Source organism: Micropterus dolomieu, linkage group LG02 (genome assembly GCF_021292245.1).
Source record: "Micropterus dolomieu isolate WLL.071019.BEF.003 ecotype Adirondacks linkage group LG02, ASM2129224v1, whole genome shotgun sequence".
NCBI classification, from domain to species: domain Eukaryota; kingdom Metazoa; phylum Chordata; class Actinopteri; order Centrarchiformes; family Centrarchidae; genus Micropterus; species Micropterus dolomieu.
In genome coordinates, this window is record NC_060151.1 from 15,104,318 (window position 1) to 15,125,220 (window position 20,903).

A 20,903-nucleotide genomic window follows, 5' to 3' on the forward strand; every position below is an offset into this window, starting at 1 on the left:
AATCTTTAAGCTGCACCACAACGTCATGTGACAGGTCACACTTTCTGTACATTGGAGTGGAACACTTTTAAACTGTCCTTACCCCACATAAACGGTAAAGGACGCTAAGCCTGACTTCTGATTTTGTCAATTTAATAAAGCAGGACAGGAAGATAAAACAGCCTACATGACAAAATTAAACAGGCATCTATAAAAGTTGACAAATCTTAAATCATTATCACTGAAATTATTATTGTAGGACAGTTCTACTTTGTAAAAAAAAAAAAAAAAAAAAGCATTGTTTCAGAATTTATAGCCTACTCACAAATACAGAAATAGAAGAAGAATAAGATAGAAGATATACTTGATTTAATCCCACGAGGGGAAACTCAATGTTTACTACATAAATAAATAAATAAATAAAACTACAGTAACCCATATTTACATGCAAAGTTATTTCACCCAACTCGTTTGTGTGCCTTTTTGATTTAAAGTCTCACTGTAAAACACTGAACATAATAATCCCGAAACATGTTTCATGGTCTACAGACAAATAAGCCTGCTGTGTGAAAACCCCACATCACCACTTACTTTCTTCTCAGCTTGTCTCTACGTTACATAGACCTGCAGTTATGTGACTGTAAATAATAATATATTCACTGTATGTAGAGGTGAATATGGACTGCAGAGGGTTTACAGTCAGAAAGGTAAAGGGTAAACCTGTCACCGTGCATCCTCTTTGTTTCCCAGTCACCAGGGTGACCAGTGATAGTGGTTAAGCTATGATTAGGATATAACAAATTTGATGTAAAACGGTGACACCGCAGTTAGCTGTTGCCGGATGTTTGTCCTTGCTGCGTGGTTAATATAGCAACCCTGGCATACGGCCGTCATCATCCACAGCCAGCTGCGTCAGAAGAGGAGGCGGCGGTTCAACTGACAACTTCCTGTTTCTGAGAAAGTAGCGAAACGCACCTTTATCACTGGTCTTTTTCTCCTCCATTTGTCAACGTCTTCGCCTGCCTTCTATACATTTATTGCTTTATTGTACGCCTTCTATATCTGAATGTTTATCTTTCTTTCACCATCGGCCCCTCCTCGCCCTGTAAATGTCTCTATTCCTCCCTCCTTTACACCCACGCACTTTACACTCCCTCACCTGCCACTAAAGAGGTGGGAGTTCCTATGGTAACATAACAGGTAAACACAGGTGGAGATAAGGAGGAGGACGATGCAACGGGTTAGATTAGGCTCAATACATACGGGGGTTAGCAGGTAGGATGCCTGATACTCTCAAATTGATGATGAAAGATGATATTTTTACTACAAAAACGCATTGGGGTTGTCTTATTACCGAGGTTTAATTTTAGCGTATTTTAAGGAGAATATTAACTGAAAATATAAATTAGGTCTACTTTTTTTTGTACCCTTAAAAAGGTTTGCACTAGCCTGCTTTAATTCTCCCTGAGCAGTGTCTGCAGGTTTTCCGTTAAGGCTGCATAACAGCTAACAAACAACAAACTTGGCTGTGTCTGTCAAATCGCCCCCTTGTTCAATCATTCACTAGGGGAGACCGGGGTCCAGTTTCTCAAATCAGGAACAAGTTACCAATCACCTGATTCACTCTTCTGCTACTGCTTATATTAGCTATGTGAACAAAATTTTCAACATGGTTAAATGCTAAAACAAATTGTACAGATAGAAAGAGCTTGAAATATCCTTTAAAATGATACCAAGACCATGTTTATAGGTTCAATAATTGCTGAACACTGGTCATTTGACAGCCAAAAGTAGTCACTTTATTTTGTCCTCTGTTTTCCACTGAAGTCAAAGCAAAAGATGTGACCCTGCGGCACAGCTAAAGCACACTCTACTGGCTGCTTCTTACGTTGTTAGCCAATGGAAACAGATTCTGCGGGCAATAAAACTCCCAAGGTCGTCGTTCAGATTCATTGAAAATTCGTTCACTTGTAGTTTAGCAACTAAACTAAATGTCTATTACAGTTTAAAGAATGTTTTTACTCACTTTCAGCAAAAAACGAGACAATTTTGTGACCGACAAACTTTGACTTGCTCAAAATGCCAGTATTTCAACGGGAAAGACGGAGACTTGAAACGAGGAGGTATCTATGGTTTTTCTGGTGGTGTAATCAATCAGAACCCGGAAGTTCCACAAAAAACAAGCCAACAGGAGCAATTATTTTCATAACATTGCAAGTTGTCAGGGAAAATCCCGAGTTACGTCTGTTGGAACCAAGACAGCAGCCGCGATGGTGGAGATAGTCACGTACCTATTATATCTCTGAAGTCGGAGCTCGGGGATTGGATCGATGTCATATCCGTTAAAAAAAAAAGGAAAACCTGAGTCAGATGTATTTCATTTGCCACCAAAACGGCAGTCCACAAACCAACGGGTGACGTCACGATGTCTACGTGCATTTCTTATATACAGTCTATGTTTGCCACACAAGGTTGGACAACAAGATGGCTGTGTTGTTGTAGCAACAGCAACCATTGTTGTTGTTAGCAACATTGACTTAGCCAAGTTGATAAACACAGTATTTCACACATAACATTATCGTAGCAACACGCCTATGGGCAACGGTAAGACAGTAGGCTACTGTGTATGAGACTTACTAACTTGGATACAAAAATGAAGTGCTAGAAAAACTTCAAAACCACAGCTTTTACTGACAATAGATGGTCTTCGCAGCCATCTTGCTTTCGGAACGCTGGGTCCTCTGAGTTTGTCCAGTTGATCAGTAGGAACTACGACATCGGGGGGCGTTCCATAGCTGTTTCTCAATCTGCATTCTTGTCTGTACTTGTGTTCTAGTGAAACGTCATTAGTCACAGCCCAAGTACTCTTCCAATTCAAAAGTCTGCATCTAGCCAAGTACAGTCAAATACCCGGATGTGTTCTCGCTCTGCCCGTTGTAGGCTACCGAGCCTGCATCGGTGGTGACTTGTGGACTTCGGATAGCTAGATATCCCAGAATGCATTTCGCCGTCAAAAAGCAGAAATTTCGGGGGAGGAAATTCACAACTGTAAGTTATAATACTGCTGTTATTGTGTCACGAAGTGTTTTATGGGAGAATATAGTTGTTTAAACTCCAAATATGTGGTCAATTTCTCAAGACAGAGCTGATTTGAAAATTTGCTATGACGTTTTCGGAGGTGTGATGTCCAGCCCGCTAACGGGTCTGGCCATCATCAAGTCCGCTGTTCCAATTGCTGAATGACTGACCGTTCCTGGGAGTTTGTACTGAACTTGCCAAGCCCGAGCTTTAAAGTCAAAACTTCGCAAACTCTGTATTGAGAAAAAGCTCATTTGTCACTTTCGGTCTCAGAACTTGGAATATACTTCGGAAAACGAGTTCCGAGTACAAATGGAACGCACCATTAACATGCTTAGTTTACAAATTATTCCACATGGGGAAAAAGTAGCACCCTGTAGCAGACATTGACAATAATGTTTAATTGTTGTATTATTACATTCAAATGTTAGTGCAAGACCTGTTGGCTTCTCTGTGGGCCCATGAGGTCCTGCACTACAGGAGTGCCATATGTCGGTCACCACTGTGAGGATGGTGCAAGACAAACAAACAAAAACACACACACACACACACAAATAATCAGTTGGTGCACATTTGCACATTTTGTTAAATTGTATTATAATGTTAACTACCATGTCACCACTATGACTGACAGTTGGATCACCCTTACACACACACACACACACAAATTAACGTGTTGAATAAAAAGCTTTTAAAATAAATTTTTCTAATATTCCTTATTACATGTTACATTTTACTCTGGCATATGTTACAACTAATCCTGACTATGGGGTGAATAGTAACATTTCACTCCTTGTGTTTGAGACTAAACCATGCATTTTCTGTCTGAGTTGTAGAGATAAAAAAATTTTATAGCAGACACATGCAACAAGTTTGTATCACATTTTGAACGCACTGGCTTAAAAGAGCTCCGAGATACAGACAGAAATGTCAAAAATGTTACAACCATCCCAGGTCTCCCCTACTCCCTATCCAATGGTCACTCGATAGCGAGCACTATTCAGATTTCATCATCACTGACAGTGCACATGCCTGTAGTGCACTATATAGTAAATAGGAAGTGGTTTTGGACACAGCTCTTCACCAATACGGTAGAGCAGACTGTAAGCAGCCTGAGAGGCAAAGCCCAGGGCCAATAGTCATCAAGGCTGCTTGTTAAGTTGCTGTGAGCTAACCGAAGGTGACTCAGACAAATATATCAGCATTTTTATCAGCACTTCTCTTCTGTTATCTGGAATAGGGAGGTTTAACATTATGAGGCCACTATTCAGAGACTTTAATGAAAAAAAATGAACCTGAAACAATATGTGTGTGGGGAACATAGACAGGATTTTGATATAAATATGCAACTGTGCACAAATCTATCCGCTGTGTATTTCCTTTCTGTTCCCCCCACTCCTCACAGATTCACCCCACCCTGCAGCTGTGCAGAAGGTCAGCTCTCCCTCGTCTTTTCCTTCTTCTTTCTCCCTCTCTGTCTGGCCCTTTGGTTTTCAGCATAAAAAAAAGCTGCCAATCTGTCCGGGAGAAGACATAATTGCCATTATGACTGCTGCGGCCCTGCACATCACACACAGTGTACCGATTGTTCCACAGAGGAAGAGGGGGCAAACACTGTCTGCTCTGTGCAGACACCACACAATATTATCGTAGCGTGACTACAGCTCATCAACACACACACAGTCTCTCAATCGGAGACTCTCAGTCTCCTTGTAATCTTTCCATTAAGCACAGAACAAACATAACTTTCTATAGGCCTGAAAATCCATACACCACTACCCTTTAAAAAAATCTTTTAACTGTCAAGCCCTGGGTAAACACACACTCACACAGTGCCACCGCCAATAGGAAATGATAGAAAGACTGAATGGAAAAGCAGTTTGTACAAAGACAGGAACGCCCAATTTGTGGGTGTGTGTGTGTGTGTGTGTGCGTGACACATGGGGCCGAGGTTTAGGGAAAGTTGACCTTATCCCAGTTCCAATTCCACTTCTCCATCTGTTTCCAAAAAAGAAAAGGTCACCATTCCCACTAAAAAAAAAAAGACACTCTGACACTTAAAACAACCCTAGGGAGAAAATCAGGCTTCAGTAAAGATGCTATATACACATTTGATACCAAAACTACCCACTGCAAAGCCTGTAAATATAACTGGGATATGAATGTAACAGTGACTGGGTGTAAAGGATATGGGAGCAGTGATTAGCCAGAGGAAATATCCACTTCCACCATAGCAAACTGATGTTTTGTGATGGGAAAAAGTCTTTATCATCGTTACCAGATTGCATGGTTGATTCTGCTGACAGAAGAAAGGGAAGGAGCTGAGAGTCCCACTTTCTGAGCAAGTGCTAACCACACGTGCATAAGTTGTGATGCTCTTATGAGCCCCTCGGGGGATTCGATGGTGAGGATCTCACAAGGTGACTGGAGGCGCTCACCAGACATCATTTAAGCTCTGAAGCCACATTCGCCACTGGTTTGTTACAGAAATGTCAAAAGGGTGGAAGCTGAATCAAGAGTTTACAGAAGGATGTTTGGGTTTCTAAATTACAGAAACAGGTTTAAAAATGTAAGTAAATATTTTTTATGATGCCTAATGCAACACCGCTATGATCTCACTAATTAACATATAATTGAATTTACACATTTCCTACAATGTCAACAAAAACTGAACATTATAAAAAAATCATAAAGGTAGAGCTACAGTACTGAATTGTAATAGATTGTATAGGTTCCTAATAAAGTGGCCACTGAGTGTACCTCTCAAGTTGTTACACTGACAACAGCAACACAAGTGGCTCACTTGTGTGTTCCTGGACATATTTCAAATGCAACTGAAGAGCTTTAAACTTTATTTAATATTCTAAATATTAATTTTCATTACAGATCAGCACTAAGGTCTTGCGTGCCATGTAATACAAAAAAAATGTGTATATCCTTTTATACAACAAAGATCACAAACAGTCATGTGAAATAAAGTGGACCCCTTGTGGCCCTCTCACACAAACCTACTGCACAAAGACTATTTGTAACTAAAACCCCATTTAATACAGGAAGAAAGGATTCATTTATCATTTATTAGGCTATACAGGCACATCTGTAAAAGTTAGACAGAGGTTTGGTTAATATAAAAACTGTGAAGCAAAATAGTCATTTTCAAGTCATGTGACTGTGTCAAGCCACTACTACAGCGAAATAAATTAAAACTCTTGGCTAAATAACAATACCTCATGAGTGTGCATCTCTCTCAGACACACACACATACACATACACATACACACACACACACACACACGCTCACTAGACAGACTCTTTGGTACATGCAATAGCATGCTCTCCATGCTATTTCAGCTGTCTGAATAGGCAAGGGAAAAAACTGTACTTGTTTTAACAAGTAAATATTGTTATGCTGCAATTAAATATTCAACAGAAATGTTTAGAAGATCAGACTTCTATCTGCACCTGGTCAAGCAATGGAAGAACTAGAGGAACAAAGGTGGTTGTTGTTTCTAACAGAGCATTTAAGGAGGCAAACGTTTAATCTGTTTTCTTGCCGGCAGTCAGCTTGTCAGCGTGGAGAGCGAAGGTCTCTGCCACCATCAGAGGGAAGACTAAAGAGGCATCTGCATACACCTGGGAACAAAGAACGGAGCAGTTTATCACTTTTCTGTTTTGTATGTCTGTTACACACCACTTAACTGGACCCAGTCTCTGGTTTATATATTTATGTTTTGGTGCGTTGATGCTGCAGCCCTTGGATTAAACAGTGTGCAGACACTGACACCTTGAGGACAAAGCGGGGACCACAGCTCCTGGTGACCAATCAAACCATTTGTTAGATACATCTGTTTAATTTCCAGCTTCAAGGGGCCGGCTAGCTATTACTCAGCCTCCACGCATGGATAATGCATGAAGTCCAGTAAGTTGCGAGGTGGGGTCTCCATGGATCAGACAAGTTAGTCGAGCACATCACACAGATGCTCGATTGGAGTAAGATCATGGATATTTGGTGGCCAAGTCAACACCCTGAACTTGTTGTGTTCCTCAAACCATTCCTGAACCATTTTTGTTTTGTGGCAGGGTGCATTACCCAGCTAAAGGAGGCCGCTACCGCCAGGGAATACCTTTTCCATGAAAGGATGTACATAGTCTGCAACAATGCTTAGGTAGGTGGCAGGACCACAGTGCATCCTGGTGCCATGTGTGGGCACCCTCACTGGTCTGTGGCTACGCAGTCCCATATGCAACAAACTGGGTTGCACTCTGTGCTCTGACACCTTACTATCAGAACCAGCATTTACTTTTTCAGCAATTTCACATACAGTAACTTGTCTGTTGGATCGGACCACATCAGCAAGCCTTCGCTCAACACATGCATCAACGAGCCTTTGCTGCACCTGAACCTGTCGCCAGTTCACCGCTTTTCCATCTTTGGTTAGGTACAGACCACTGAAGACCGGGAACGCCCCACAAGAACTGCAGTTTTGGAGATGCTCTATTCCAGTCGTCTAGCCATCACAATTTGGCCCTTGTCAAAGTTGCTCAAATCCTTACACCCGACCATTCTACCAACGTCTAACACATCAACTTTGAGGACAAAATGTTCACTTGCTGCCTGATATATCCCACCCACTGACAGGTGCCATGGTAACTGGAAAATTAAGTGTTTTTCACCTGTCAGTGGTCATAATGTTAGCTGATCAGTGTTAATGAAATAACTCAGTGAAGCAGAAGAAGGGAAGCCATCTCACAATAACTTTCAATAAAAGGGTATCGGGGAGTATAATTGTGATAAATTGAACATAATGTTGACATTAGTCTTGGACTGGTCATGGGTATTGCTGGGATAAATAACGGTACCTTAACAGGTTTGGCATCCATTCTGATCTTGCCCCAGGATACGGCCTCATCAGGTCTGGCCCCAGAGTCAGAACCATCGAATTCCTGGCCCGTGTTCACAAACACAGCGTAGTCAGCTCCGTTCCTCTGGAAGGAGATACAGCGCGTCATAAGAGGAAACTGGTTTTGCATGTTTTTGTATTTGAGGAGGTTTGCTTTGCTGACTGCTGTGTTCTGCCTTATGTATACAGACAGTGGCTGTACTGTATGACAGTCAACTAGGTCCATTTATAATGAGAGATTACTATCCACAACCAATACAGGCATATCTAAATCTAGAGTGGACACCAATACTTTTAAGTTAATAAAAAAGAAGTACTTATTCATTAAAACGTGTGAGTGACCCTGTGTAAATGTTGTACTATTATTCATTTTATTAATAAAGCATTACCATGTAAAGTAAAGTAAAACTTACTATTATAGTTGAAAAGTGGATTATTGTAACTGTTACATCATATATATAAAAATATACTATCTGAACAGTAACAATGCATTTTACGTTATAAACACATCATAGTATTTGCATGTACAATCTTGATCTAACTTGTAGTGCAAAATAAGTATGAAGTAGCATGAAATGGAAATACTTCAATGAAGTACATTTCACCACTGAAGCCACCTTCATTTCTCAAACCTTTGCCGAAGTGTACACCTGATGATAAGTCATGTATGAGTAACAGGAAGTAAAAAATAAAGATCCCATGAAGTTAGTTACCATAAGATTAGCATTAGCTATATGATGTTTGACCAGCCCTCCTCCCAGGATGATCATTCCCGTCCTTTTGGCAAACACCGCCTGGCCGTTCAACCTGCGAATATCTGGGGGGGGGGGGGGGGGGGGGGGGGGGGCATTCATGATATGAACATCAGATGACAGCTGACATCAGATGACAGCTGTGGCGATCCTGTTCTGTAGCAGTTACGTTGCTTTTACCTTCCACTATGTCCAAAACCAGGCCAGGGTTCTTAAAAGAGTGGAAGTAGATCATGTCGCCCAGAGAGCCGTCTGTCAGAGCAGGACTGAACACTGGAATGTTATTCTGAAACAGAACATAACACCACATTTACTGATAAATACATACAAATAAAACAGGGTTAGCAAGGTCAAGAAGCAGGATGAAGTTCAATCAACAGTTTCCAATTGCCTTCTAGTACAACTTCTAGTCTACTGATTTCACTGGTGCTAATGAGCCCACCAACCAAAGACACTACAGTTCATTCTTAATCCATATACATCGGATAACATTTTTGAAATGATGACTTGTACTATGGTTGCAAGTAAATTGACTTTAAACTTATTTTGACAAACTTCCCTCACAAACTCACTAATGACGACTTAATGTTTCTTGTCCTTTTGTTTCCTTTGTGATGTAATACACTCCCAATATAAACCAGGACTCACCTTGTACGCCCAGTAGTAGACAGACTCTGTATTATTGATCTCCTTGCCAAGACGATGGATCATTTTGGAGGGAGTCCAATGTGTGCCCTGATATAAGAAAGGTCAAAGATCACATGACGTAGAGAATATTGTAAAAGACAAGTTAGGAACATCCTGACTGCGCAACTTTGTGGAAAACGTGTTTTTCTGTGTCCCCGTCAGGCTAAAAGCCAATTCAGACTGCATCGAATCTACATTGTTGTCACGTACCCTACGCTGTAGCTTGATGCGCACAATCCCAGAAATGTAACTACTCGACGCGGTGACAGCAAGAACTGCCATTGGTCAGCTTGGTAGCATTGCATTTCTGGTTTGTCCTTCTTCTACCTCAACCGGTTCAAGTGTCATACATACCATCTCCTCCAACGCCTCCTCGTTTTTGCATTTTAATAATTTTACTAAAAGAAACTGCTGTTTAGTTTCAGTCGCCATTGCAGACACCAATGCACAATAAAATGCTCATAACGGCACGTATTCTCAACGTTGAAGTATAAACTGACCTTTACAAGTACTGCTATTTCATACTACAGGTTCCAACTGTGCCGGGTGCAAAACAAACAATATCCCAACCACTCAGAGAGACCCACCTCTGTGTTCTGCTCCAGTAACATCTGGTCCAGGATGGGCATCAACCAGTCTTCAAACTTACAGTAGTTGTCATTGGGCACCAACAGATTCCCTATCCTACATCCAGCAATGACAAAGGAGGAGGGTAAGACAAAGGGGATGAACAGGGACCAGACATAAATAGGGATAAACATAAACAGAGGTGTCCGGGGGGGTCTGGAAATCAGTCATTATCTGGTGTGACCACCATTTGGCTCACGCAGTGCAACACATCTCCTTCGCATAGAGTTGATCAGGTTGTTGATTGTGGCCTGTCGAGTGTTGGTCCACTTGTCGTCAATGGCTGTGCGAAGAAGTGGCAGTCAGGTCAAGACTTTTGGAGATGGCTTATGGTAGAGAAATGAACATTCAATTCACAGGCAACAGCTCTGGTGGACATTCCTGCAGTCAGCATGCCAATTTCACGCTCCCTCAAAACTTGCGACATCTGTGACATTGTGCTGTGTGATGGAACTGCACATTTTCGAGTGGCCTTTTATTGTAGCCAGGCTAAGGGACACCTGTGCAATACCCATGCTGTCTGATCAGCATCTTGATGCCACCTGTGAGGTGGTGGATTATCTCGGCAAAGGAGAAGTGCTCACTAACACAGATTTGGACAGATTTGTGAGCAATATTTGAGTGAAAGAGGCCTTTTGTGTACATAGAGAAAGTCTTAGATCTTTGAGTTCAGCTCATGATGAATGGGGGCACAAACAAGAGTTTTGCGTTTATAATTTTGTTCAGTGTATAAGCTAGCTACTTTTAAGACGAATATCTGCCTGCTAAACACCTTCACCATGTCCTCTTTCATTTTGAGTACACTGCTTGTCTGCTACTGATTAGGTTATTGTGAGATATAGTTCAGTTAATAAAGCAGGGAAGGGTAAGGCTGGTCCAAGACTGATGTTAAAGGTATTGCTACTGACATTCACTTACTTAGAGTAGACACATTCTTTGCCGAGAGTTAGATGAGAAGATGTCATGTCTGTCTGGTAAATATGACTACAGCCAGTAAGCTTGGCTTGACACAAAGACTGGAAAAAAGAGGAAACAGCTTGCCTGGCTCTGTCTAAAGGAAACAAAATCCTCCTAACGGCATCTCTAAAGCTCAGTGATTAGAATGTTATATTTCACTAGTTTAAAATAAAGTTTAAAAAAAAAAAAAAGACAATTCACATTTTATTATTTATTACTGTGATGGACTGTTTTTGGCCGGGATCAGTTGCCAGTCAACCAGCAGAGATTTCAGGAAGTTACTGGTTGTGGCCAGGAACTAGTACAGCATATAACCCCACCTAACACTGTGAATCTGTCATTTTTGCACGATTAACAAACGAGATATGACATGTTAATTGGTGATCTTTGGTGCTGGTAGCTGGATTTTGTTAGCTTTGGACAGAGCCAAGTTTCTTCCCCGTTTTCAGACTTTGAGCTAAGCTAAGGTTTCTGGCTAGAAATTTACCATACAGACACCAGAGTGGTATCGATCTTCTCAACCAACTCTCAGTAAGAAAATTAATGCATGTATTTCCCAAAATGTCAAACGATTTCTTTAAAGCTCGGTGTAAAATGCCACCTTTATGGCAGCCATCAGCATCGTTCTGAGGATGTGAACGTGGTGTATTATATCAGTAGTTACCAACCTGTTGATGCCCCTCTGGCGGAGGTCCTTGCCAGGCAGGCTGAAGTCTCCCAAGTACGTGTGAGCCAGACACTTGATTAAATCCTCCTCTATGCCTCCAGCTGTGGTTACAATCACATCCACCTAACACAGTAGTAAGACAGACTCTGATAAACTAGTCACAAGCCAGGCTTGATTGTTTTAGATGTTAACTCTGACATATTAAGGTACCTGGATAATTGCGACAAGTGTATAAATTTGTACCATTTTGTGCTCTGCCAGGTAACGGATGCTCTCTCTGACTCCAGAGCTGATGAGGTTGGAGGTGTATCCCAGGAAGATGGTGCAGCCTAACTTGCGGGGGGATTCACCAGACTCATGACACTCATTTCCTTCATCTGCCTCCACTGGCTCCAGACGCTTCTCTATCTGTGTGGCGTGGAGTCATCAGACAATAATGGTCAACATTCACTCCCCTGTCTCTCCCCACATTTCCTGTCTCTCTGCACTGACTATAAAAGCAAAAATGTCAAAAGAACAATTATAAAGAAAAAATCATTACAGCAAGGTGCATGTTTCTGGTTTGTTGTTATTGTATTTTTGTGTCGTTGTGCTCAATTGTACTGGGGTAGAGGAAGAAATCTCAGAGACAAATAACTCAAAAATATCTCATCTGCATGGCTAACAGAGGTAAATAAGTAAATAGTTTTTTGTAAGATACAAAATGCTACACAGGAATCACTCTCACCATGTGATTGATCTCCTGGATGGCCAAGCCCATTCTGCTGGCCTGGAAGCCTGTGGTGAGGTAGGACTTTAGCACCGCCTGGAGATCAACCCCCTGGTTGAAGTCGTAGCCTCTGATCTTGGGCATGTCCTCTGGGAGGTCACAACTGGGCTTAAGGACGGCCTCCATGGCAACAGAAGGGGCATGGTCTGCCATCTTTACTGCAAAAACAAAGCGTGTTAGTAGAGTGTTTATCGTACAGAAGATTCCCAGTAGAGCCCTGATCAAGTAACAATGGCAGCTCTATTCTTACTGACATGTAAAGAACAACTGAGCCATGAGTGAGCTCCCATGCCGCCAAGAAACACGTGCATCTGATACATGAACAGCTGAGAAAAGTTGACTTGCGCTTATAACCCAACATCACTGAACGTTTTCAAAACACATCCTGAAGGACCGGCTCTCTTGAAGGCCTCTAGGTGAGGAGCTTTAGGCAATGGCACTGATCAATAGTGAGGACCCAGAGGAGGCAGTGTTACCGGAACAGCCATGAATATCCAGATTAGCCAGCCTGAGACTTATTTTGAAGTGCAAATGCAAGTTGGAGGGGGAGAAAACAAGCCAATTGTTTACTGCAGTGTTTGCATATTCAGTATTAAACATTGTTCAGACCCCTTTACTTTTATTGTTCTTTGTGATATAGATTTCATTTAAAATAGGTTCATTTACTTTCTACACACAATAAATCATTATGACGAAACCTTTGACAGTAGGAACTTTGTGAGGTACCTGTGAATTACTTCTACTACATTACACAATGAAATATTTTAATCTTTTCTACTACACTTATCTTACCGCTGTTACTAGTTACTTTACTAATAAAGATTTACAAACAAAACATATGACAACAGCCTAAAATATGATGCACTGTTATGAAGTAGACTAGTTAAGTACATAAAAATGCTCCAACTCGACCAACGTTTTAATTGACAGACTTGGCTCACTAGCCACTATTTGCCTATTACTGTCTTATGGCATAAAAACTAAAGACAGTCCTGTTGTAACTGAAAACTGTGTGGCTTGCTAGCACAGCTAACTTCTTGCGACAAAAAAAACAACACACACACACTTAACAGTAAGTAGCAATTCACTGAAACTCATAAAACATAAACCCGAAAACAAACGTTAAGGCTCTGTTGTCCAGCTGTAAGATTCACCTATTTTGGAACAGTTACCTGTACGTTGTGGTCCCCTGGACAGGGAATTACTTAATTGAACATAATGCAGGATAACATCGCAGAATCAATGTGGTCTGATGTTAGCTAGGACACAAGCTAACAGTGAGCTGATGTTTGGCTGTTGTGGCTTTATTCATGAGTACATGAAGATGAAGACGTACCTGTTTTTTGAAGAGACGTTAAGTGATGGAGATGGTTAAGTAGTAATCAAGTGTCAATGAAGACGGTTACTGACAATTAGCATTTCTGCAGACAACGCATGGGTCTGCTGTAAAGCGTGTTTGCACTACGGAAAGTGTGAATGGACAAACATGACAGAACAGTAACTACGCGCAAATCCCATTAGTAAACAATTAATGACAACAACACAATCGTGTGCATGAAATCGTATCTGTGTGAAGTCCATAGTGATTTGGTCCTATCCTATTTACCTACACGTGGAGGCCAGTATATGCTTAAAAAAAACTATACTGAGGTAATGTAGTCAAAATTATAGTTCATACATAACATGCACAATTTTATTATTTTATTATTTCTGTTTTACTTTCTATTTACCATATTCAGTTATTTCTAATAATGAAATATTTTAATAAAGCATTTTTTAATTAGTGGTGGAAGAAGAACTCAAATTATTCCATTAAAACTCAATATTCTGCTATTAAAATGTATGTAGTTATTTAGTATTAATTATATGAAGTGAACTGTACTTACCACATGTATTAACCTCACTCATTGTGAAGAATGGTGTCTGTCACAGCTTTACATTTTTGTTGCTTTTGGCAAGAACACTGGTCAAACCTGCACCTCGTAGCCTCTTTGAGATGGAGAAAGGTGGTGTAAATTGCTCCATATACAGCTGGCTATTTCAGCTCATACACTGCGTGGCATTTTACAAGCTCATATGTTCTGCAGGTAAAATGTCACACAAAGTGACTAGAAACTGCAGCTTTCAACTAAATCTAGGTCTAAAAATTACTATATTTCCATCCAAAATATTCAGTATGAATGCCGAAACAATGGTAATACTCAATCACCAGTTCTTGAAAACTTTACAGCACTTGAGTAAACAAACTGTAAATACCTAATACCTGTCCTTGTGAAAGTGTTTTTCTGTTAGGAACACATTATATGTCTTCACCGTAGTGTCACACCCCCTTTAGCAGTGCCTTCTCTGCACTGATTTAATAGGAATGTACCAAATGAAAGTCTTCCCACCTTTCAATTATTGTATATACAGACAACCCTTTTCTGGCCAATCACCTTTTGTAAAAAAAAAAAAAAAAAAAGTGACTAGTGCAAGTGGCTTAAAGGCAAAACACATACCTAACACACAGCATAATGCCTTAGCCAATAATCGTTTCATCAGTGGTGGCTGTGAAGTGATGTGTGATGTTTGTGACATTTCCAACCCTGTGTTGAATGACCTTTTATATCACAGAGCTTTTGAACTGCCCCCAACAGTGAATAAAAAGAGGGGTAAGGCCTATAGGTGAGAAAGGAGAGTCAGGAGCTTCTCTTTCCTGCACAACCTGAACTGATTCTTTGGACCCGGTAAAATACATAACTTTCCTGCGGCTCTTTTTGGTGTTGAAGGATATTGACTACAAATAGCAGGATTCTTGCAGTCTTTGTACTTAAGGAAATGTCAGAAAAGATGTGCAGCAGCAGCAACAGTGTTGTTCAAACACAAAAACTGGTGGATCAACTTCGAGTGGAGGCAAGCATGGAGAGAATCAAGGTCTGTAAGAATCTGAATAATCTAACTACATGCATTCTGTCATCATATACCTGAACTGCACCACTTAAGATCAGCTGAGGATTTCCATAGTTCAGAATATATGCAGTGTACTGATGTGCTCCGTGACTCTCTATTATCCATCTATTTATTTATAAACATCCAATGTCAAATAGTTTGTTACATTATTATTTCAGTATTACAATGTCTGAAATCCTGTGAAACAACATACTGGTCACCTTTATCCCAGCAGATCTCCCTGACAGCAGCAGATTTGGTCCGGTACTGTCAGGACCACAGGCGCAGCGACCCTCTGCTCACCGGCATCGCCGCCTCGTCCAATCCGTTCAAAGACAAGAAGACCTGTGTGCTTCTCTGACAGTCCTGGGTAGAGATGACCAGCTGCCATATGGACAACTACTGTCTGAGAGTGCAACCACAGACTTTCTCCAGTCAAATGTGGACAATACAAACCATTTAGTATTTTTTTACATCTAGGCTAATTTTTCCCTTAAAGCGCCTCCTCCGAGACTCTGCGTTCCAAGCCAATGTTAAAGACATCACTGGGCATACTGTAGGTGAGAGGGAAACGTGAAAAGTACAGATAATAGTTTTATGTTGGTAAATTGTTTATTTTTTCACTGACAGGCTTTAATTAATATTGCTCCTTTATATAACAGTATTTTCAAGCTTTGATCTCAACCTTAGAATTACATGGGTAACTTGTAAAATATACTGGGTATCTATTTGAAATGATAATAGCTGCTTTGTCCAATGCAAACGTTCAGCTCAAAGCTGTTCCTGCTCTGCACAGGTCAGTGAACAAACCCAGCCAATACTTCAGAAACTAGATTTTTAAATCATTTAATGGTCTTTCAATGTGTTTTAATGGATGCATCTGTCAAGTATTGTGCAAATGATTTGTAGTTTGATTTATCCAAGCAATTTGTTATACATTTTTAAAACTAACACACAGAAACATACAAGGCATATGCAGACATCCCTACAAAAAAAGATTATATACATTAGCATTGCTGTGTTCAAATAAATAGCTTTATAAATACAACTGGTGTCACAGAGGGCTTGACACAAAAAAAAGTAACTAATGCTTTTGGTTCAATGTCAGTTTGCTTTAACAGATTCACTCAGTTTGAGAGCACGTAAACACAATGAACTAGTTTCCACAGTTTGAATGTACAACAATTAAACAACAAACATTCTCAAGTGCAGTGACATCAACAGCTCTGAGTATTGCACAAAATTGCAAATAAGTTCATGGGGCAAACATTAGCAATAAGCACATTTCATGTGTTAAATATGTGTACCTCTGTTTGTTAATAAATCTCTGAATAAGATCAAACACAGAATTAAAAAAAAGAAAAGGTTGAGGGCTTTTGGGTGAACCAACACAAATTACCTTTTTTAGTGTTTAGTGTACTTGTTGTTGACTCCGTGTATTTCAAATTCCAAAGTGCTAAAGACCAGTATGATGTTGATAACCTTCATCTCTTGTCTCCACCTACTTTTCAAGTCTGGCCACATAGCTTGCAGGTCTTGCCTTTTCAGTTTCTGGGCCTCCAGACTTCCACACACACATCTCCTGAGGCTACAGCAAGGACTCCAGCATCCACACTTAGCTGACAGGTGAAGACAGAGACAGGTGGTGTATAGGTATGTGTGAGAGAGGGAGAAAAAAAATGAGAATGAGCCCAGATTAATTAATTACATCTTTACAAACATAGAAACACCACACAGACAGCAGATACTGTTCTGATTATGACATTGTGCAGAAGTCCACTTTATTTACTGTATCTGCTTTGTTATTTCTTTGTTGGTAAAAGTATGTCATCTTACCAAATAGATAATAAAGCTATAACATCATCTTCACAAGGTTAACAATTTGACGTTTTAATGGTCTATAAGATGTCGTAAAAAGTACTAACCCCATTGACCCCAGCTTGGTGATGCAGTGTGCACAATGTCCTTGGAGGTGCACACGGGATATGTACCTGCAATAGAGACAAGGTATTACCACTGAAGACTGTTGAGTAACAGCTGGTCAGCTAAATAGGTCAAGAAACAAGGAATTTGCCTCATCGTACCTTGACAGTACGATCAGATGAACAAGTGTAAAGGCTTCCAGGGGACCTGTGGATGCCAGTGACCAAAGCTGTGTGTCCCACATCAAACTGGGACAGGGGTTTTAAGGTCCCCGCCTGCATGGAAAAGGAGTGGAGCATTCCACTGTTGTCTCCTGCCCACACTTCACAGCCACTGTGGCTCATGGACAGCAGGTAAGAGCTCAGCTAGAAATGGAGGTGTTGGTTAGAGTTAGTCTTGGTGTACAGGTGTATCTGAGCATATATGCACACAAACGCAGACCAAAGAAACTACATGTGTGTCTGCATCTACCCGAAGTCTCTTCAAGCCTTTGCCTGCCCTGCGGTCATAGACAGCCACAGTGCAGTCTTTACTCCCAGAGATGATGTACTTGTCATCTGCAGCTAGGCACATTACAGCGTTACCGTGGAGACGGAGGCTTTTCACCAGGGGTTCAGCAGCTGTGGACAAAATAATAACCAAGTGATTTGTCTTTGTGATTTCTTTGATAGCTGCTAACTGCTAAGACAAAAAGACATAAAATAAATGTTGAAGTGTGTAACACTGGTTTTAAGTCATGTGTCACTCCTCTATCATCAGATTTATAGAACTTTTTTTTTTTTAATCACACTATGCCATTAAATTGTCATATGCTACACCTGCTTACCTCTGGTGTCATACATGCTGACCCTCTTGTCAAATGTACCAGCCAGCAATACATCTGACTGACAAGACAAGCAGAGGACAGCGGCCCCTGCCCTGATCAGGCCCCTCTCCGCACCACCTGCTTGAAGGTCCCACAGCCTCACTGTGCTGTCAAAGCCCCCTGAGGCCAGCAGAGGTCCCTGAGATGCCAGGCACCAGACCCAGCCCCGATGGGTGCTGAAGTCACCCTGCCCTCCCAATGTGTGCAGCAGCCTGCCACCAGAGTCTGCATGTAGATCCCACAGTTTAACATTCCAGTCTCTGGAACCTGTGGCACAAACTGTCCCCTCTCCACCCAACAGGAGGACTGAGTTGACCTGGGCGATGTGGCCTGAAGGTAGGGTGATGCACTCCAGCGCTGGGGGTGGGCTAGGACTTCTGGTGGGTTGACGTTGTTCCATATCTACCTGTCTTCCATTACCCAGATTCCTGGGGTCTGCCAAGTCCTCTTGGTGATTAAGAGCACCATTTTGCCCCTCATCAGCATCAAACACCATCCTGTGGTTCCTTTCTTCTTCCATTAGTGCTGCTGCATCATCCTCCAGTCTTTCTTCCAACTCCTCTCTTAGTCTTGCCAGGTGGTTCCCACCTACGATGGGCTGCATTTCACCATCCTCACCTTCCATCTCCACCTCCATCCCTTCATCAGCACCATATGCAACCTCCTGCGCCACCACTCCCACCCCTTCTACCTCATTCTCTCTACGATCTTCCTGTCCTTCTGGCTGCCCGTCCTGCCCAGCCCTTTGCTGCTGCCTCACTTGTTCCCTTTCCTCTTCCTCTTGGGTCTGTCTGGCCACAAGGTGAGCTTGGCCTGTCCAGCAGGTTATCAGCTGCTCCATCTCCACGCAAGCCGAAGGCCAGTCAAAGTCCTCCCTTGGCCCCACTGGAAAGCCAGCTTTGGATCCTATTAGTCTGCGTGCCCGGAGCTGCCAAGCAGTGCTGTCCTTACCCACATTACCCAATGCATGACAGACCTAAAAAGAGGAGGAAGAGGGATTCAAGAAAATGTCCAAAATCTGCAGGACTGATAAAGTCTTAAAGGTTCCCGGTAGACTTTCTGACCTCTAGTAGCACCACAGAGCAGTATTATTTATGAGTGGTCGTGGCCCAGTTTGTTTGCCTGTATGTGCACATGCACGAGGAAAACATGACAGATATTCCTGCTAATGGTTTCATACTATTCCAGTGATGTACAGGTGGCAGTACTGCACAAAGAAACACAGGGAAGAAGAATACTACTTGCTGATAAACATTAATGTAAACAACGCAGGAATTAAAATAGTTTTAAAATATCAGGTTTGCAAATGTTTTATTAAGAAGGAACTAATTTTTTTGTGTTTTATTTGTCAAGCAAAAAACTGCTTTAAAAACAAACTTGATTGACGATCAATAGCCCTAGTATTTTTCCTGTAGTCACCTTTGGGAGTATACAGTGAAACAGGGAAAGATATCAGATAGTGATTTAGTAATCTAGATTGAAGCAACACAAATGAGCAAGAAAATTAGATGATAAGACATCTTCATTTTATTTTATGAAAGTCATGGGCCAAAACAACTTTAAAACTAACCTTTGGCAGCACCGTGATGACACACTGAGCAGGAAGGTGCGAGGCAATGTGGGTTACCATCTCCCATGGTAGTGACAACAAGCCACTTGCCTCAGCAGAAGGTGAGGGGCTAACATCTGCTGAAGATGAGTGACCAGGAAGCGGAAGACTGAAAGCAGTATTAGACCAATGTGACTTGCTTATTAATCTCATATCATATGGCGATATAAACAGCCATTTAATAAAAGCACAAAGGAAAGTCTTACCCTTGCAGGTTAGGCACAGAAGCTTCACTGCTCGGAGCTTTCACAGGGTCAGGAGGTGATCCATCCTGGTAAGTCCCTGCCTCTGCTTCATGCAGGTTAACCCTGACCTCAGACATCACCTTCTCTCCTCAAGACCACTAACGTTAACTCAGATACTGTAAGCAAACATTACTTTAAACTGCCTCTATTGTTTGTATTACTGACTGTATGTGTTTCAGTACATAAAACCTAAAATATTGTCACAATGAAATATCGACAAAATGTTAGCTCTTTAGGGCTTAAGTTAGCTTAGCGTCAGCTACATTGGTTACGTTACAATTCAAAGATACATTGCTTGAAGAAAGCTTTAGCTACCCACGAAAACAGACCTTTTCTCTTCGATTTCACCTGATAGCTTTATCTGCAACAGATGACTGTTACATATAAAACACAACTCTCGTAACAGAAATCGACTAACGTTAACTTAATGCTGCAACTGACAGCAGGTTACCGTTAGCTTCAGGTTACTGAAAACAAGCCGAGGCTTTGACAAAGCTAGCCGCTGGTCAAAAGTCGTCGCCGCAGTCAGTGTAACTAAATGGTGACCGCTGTCGCTATATTAACCAAATTCAGACTGTAATCTCTTGTAGCTTTAATGCATGGATATCAACCATCATCTGTTATCAAGCCAAACTTCAAAACACTCTAAACACCACTTCCGGTGTAGAAAGATGTCGTCATCAACCTCTTTGATGGTTTTCACGGCAGTTGGCATCCATAGAGTTGCATTACTGCCACCCTCAGGTTTCTTAAATCCGCCTATCTAATCAGTCGCCCACAAAAAACAAATATCCATTTCCTGCCTTCCACACTCTCTCCACAAACTTTTGACTATATTATCTACCCGCCCTATTTTTTTGTAACCATGTTATCATTTCTTGTCTCTCCTGAATAAATGTCCTGCATGTTGTAAGAA

The 20,903-nt window shown here is 41.4% G+C and overlaps 3 protein-coding genes and 1 long non-coding RNA gene across 6 annotated transcripts; 2 read left to right on the forward strand and 2 right to left on the reverse strand.

The window, feature by feature from the left end:
- The first annotated feature begins 1,202 nt into the window (after positions 1-1,202).
- LOC123965755 lies at positions 1,203-12,156 on the forward strand. Its single transcript, XR_006823774.1, has 3 exons — positions 1,203-1,254; positions 9,928-10,109; positions 11,910-12,156. It is a non-coding gene; the product is annotated as an uncharacterized LOC123965755 (long non-coding RNA).
- Positions 5,893-13,908, reverse strand: dhps (deoxyhypusine synthase). Of its 3 annotated transcripts, none has more exons than XM_046042109.1 (10): positions 13,754-13,908; positions 12,376-12,575; positions 11,892-12,056; positions 11,650-11,771; positions 9,985-10,081; positions 9,359-9,445; positions 8,891-8,996; positions 8,672-8,775; positions 7,918-8,043; positions 5,893-6,690 (listed from the first exon to the last, which is right to left on the reverse strand). In XM_046042109.1, exons 2-10 carry the CDS (start codon positions 12,568-12,570, stop codon positions 6,595-6,597), a joined length of 1,098 nt encoding a protein of 365 aa, XP_045898065.1. In that variant the 5' UTR covers positions 12,571-12,575; positions 13,754-13,908; the 3' UTR covers positions 5,893-6,594. The 3 variants fall into 3 exon arrangements, with proteins under 3 accessions (XP_045898065.1, XP_045898068.1, XP_045898066.1); XM_046042112.1 differs by having other exon boundaries at positions 12,376-12,570; positions 13,754-13,884; XM_046042110.1 differs by lacking the exon at positions 13,754-13,908 and adding an exon at positions 13,590-13,731.
- A 1,108-nt stretch (positions 13,909-15,016) lies between these two features.
- LOC123965744 (guanine nucleotide-binding protein G(I)/G(S)/G(O) subunit gamma-7-like) lies at positions 15,017-15,842 on the forward strand. Its single transcript, XM_046042120.1, has 2 exons — positions 15,017-15,330; positions 15,581-15,842. Exons 1-2 carry the CDS (start codon positions 15,235-15,237, stop codon positions 15,704-15,706), a joined length of 222 nt encoding a protein of 73 aa, XP_045898076.1. The 5' UTR covers positions 15,017-15,234; the 3' UTR covers positions 15,707-15,842.
- A 333-nt stretch (positions 15,843-16,175) lies between these two features.
- On the reverse strand, positions 16,176-20,665 carry fbxw9 (F-box and WD repeat domain containing 9). The gene is made up of 8 exons (XM_046042067.1): positions 20,317-20,665; positions 19,949-20,103; positions 19,704-19,851; positions 18,095-19,109; positions 17,740-17,888; positions 17,430-17,633; positions 17,271-17,336; positions 16,176-16,964 (listed from the first exon to the last, which is right to left on the reverse strand). The coding sequence occupies exons 2-8, from the start codon at positions 20,062-20,064 to the stop codon at positions 16,890-16,892; spliced, it is 1,773 nt and encodes a 590-aa protein (XP_045898023.1). The 5' UTR covers positions 20,065-20,103; positions 20,317-20,665; the 3' UTR covers positions 16,176-16,889.
- Between the last annotated feature and the right edge of the window lie 238 nt (positions 20,666-20,903).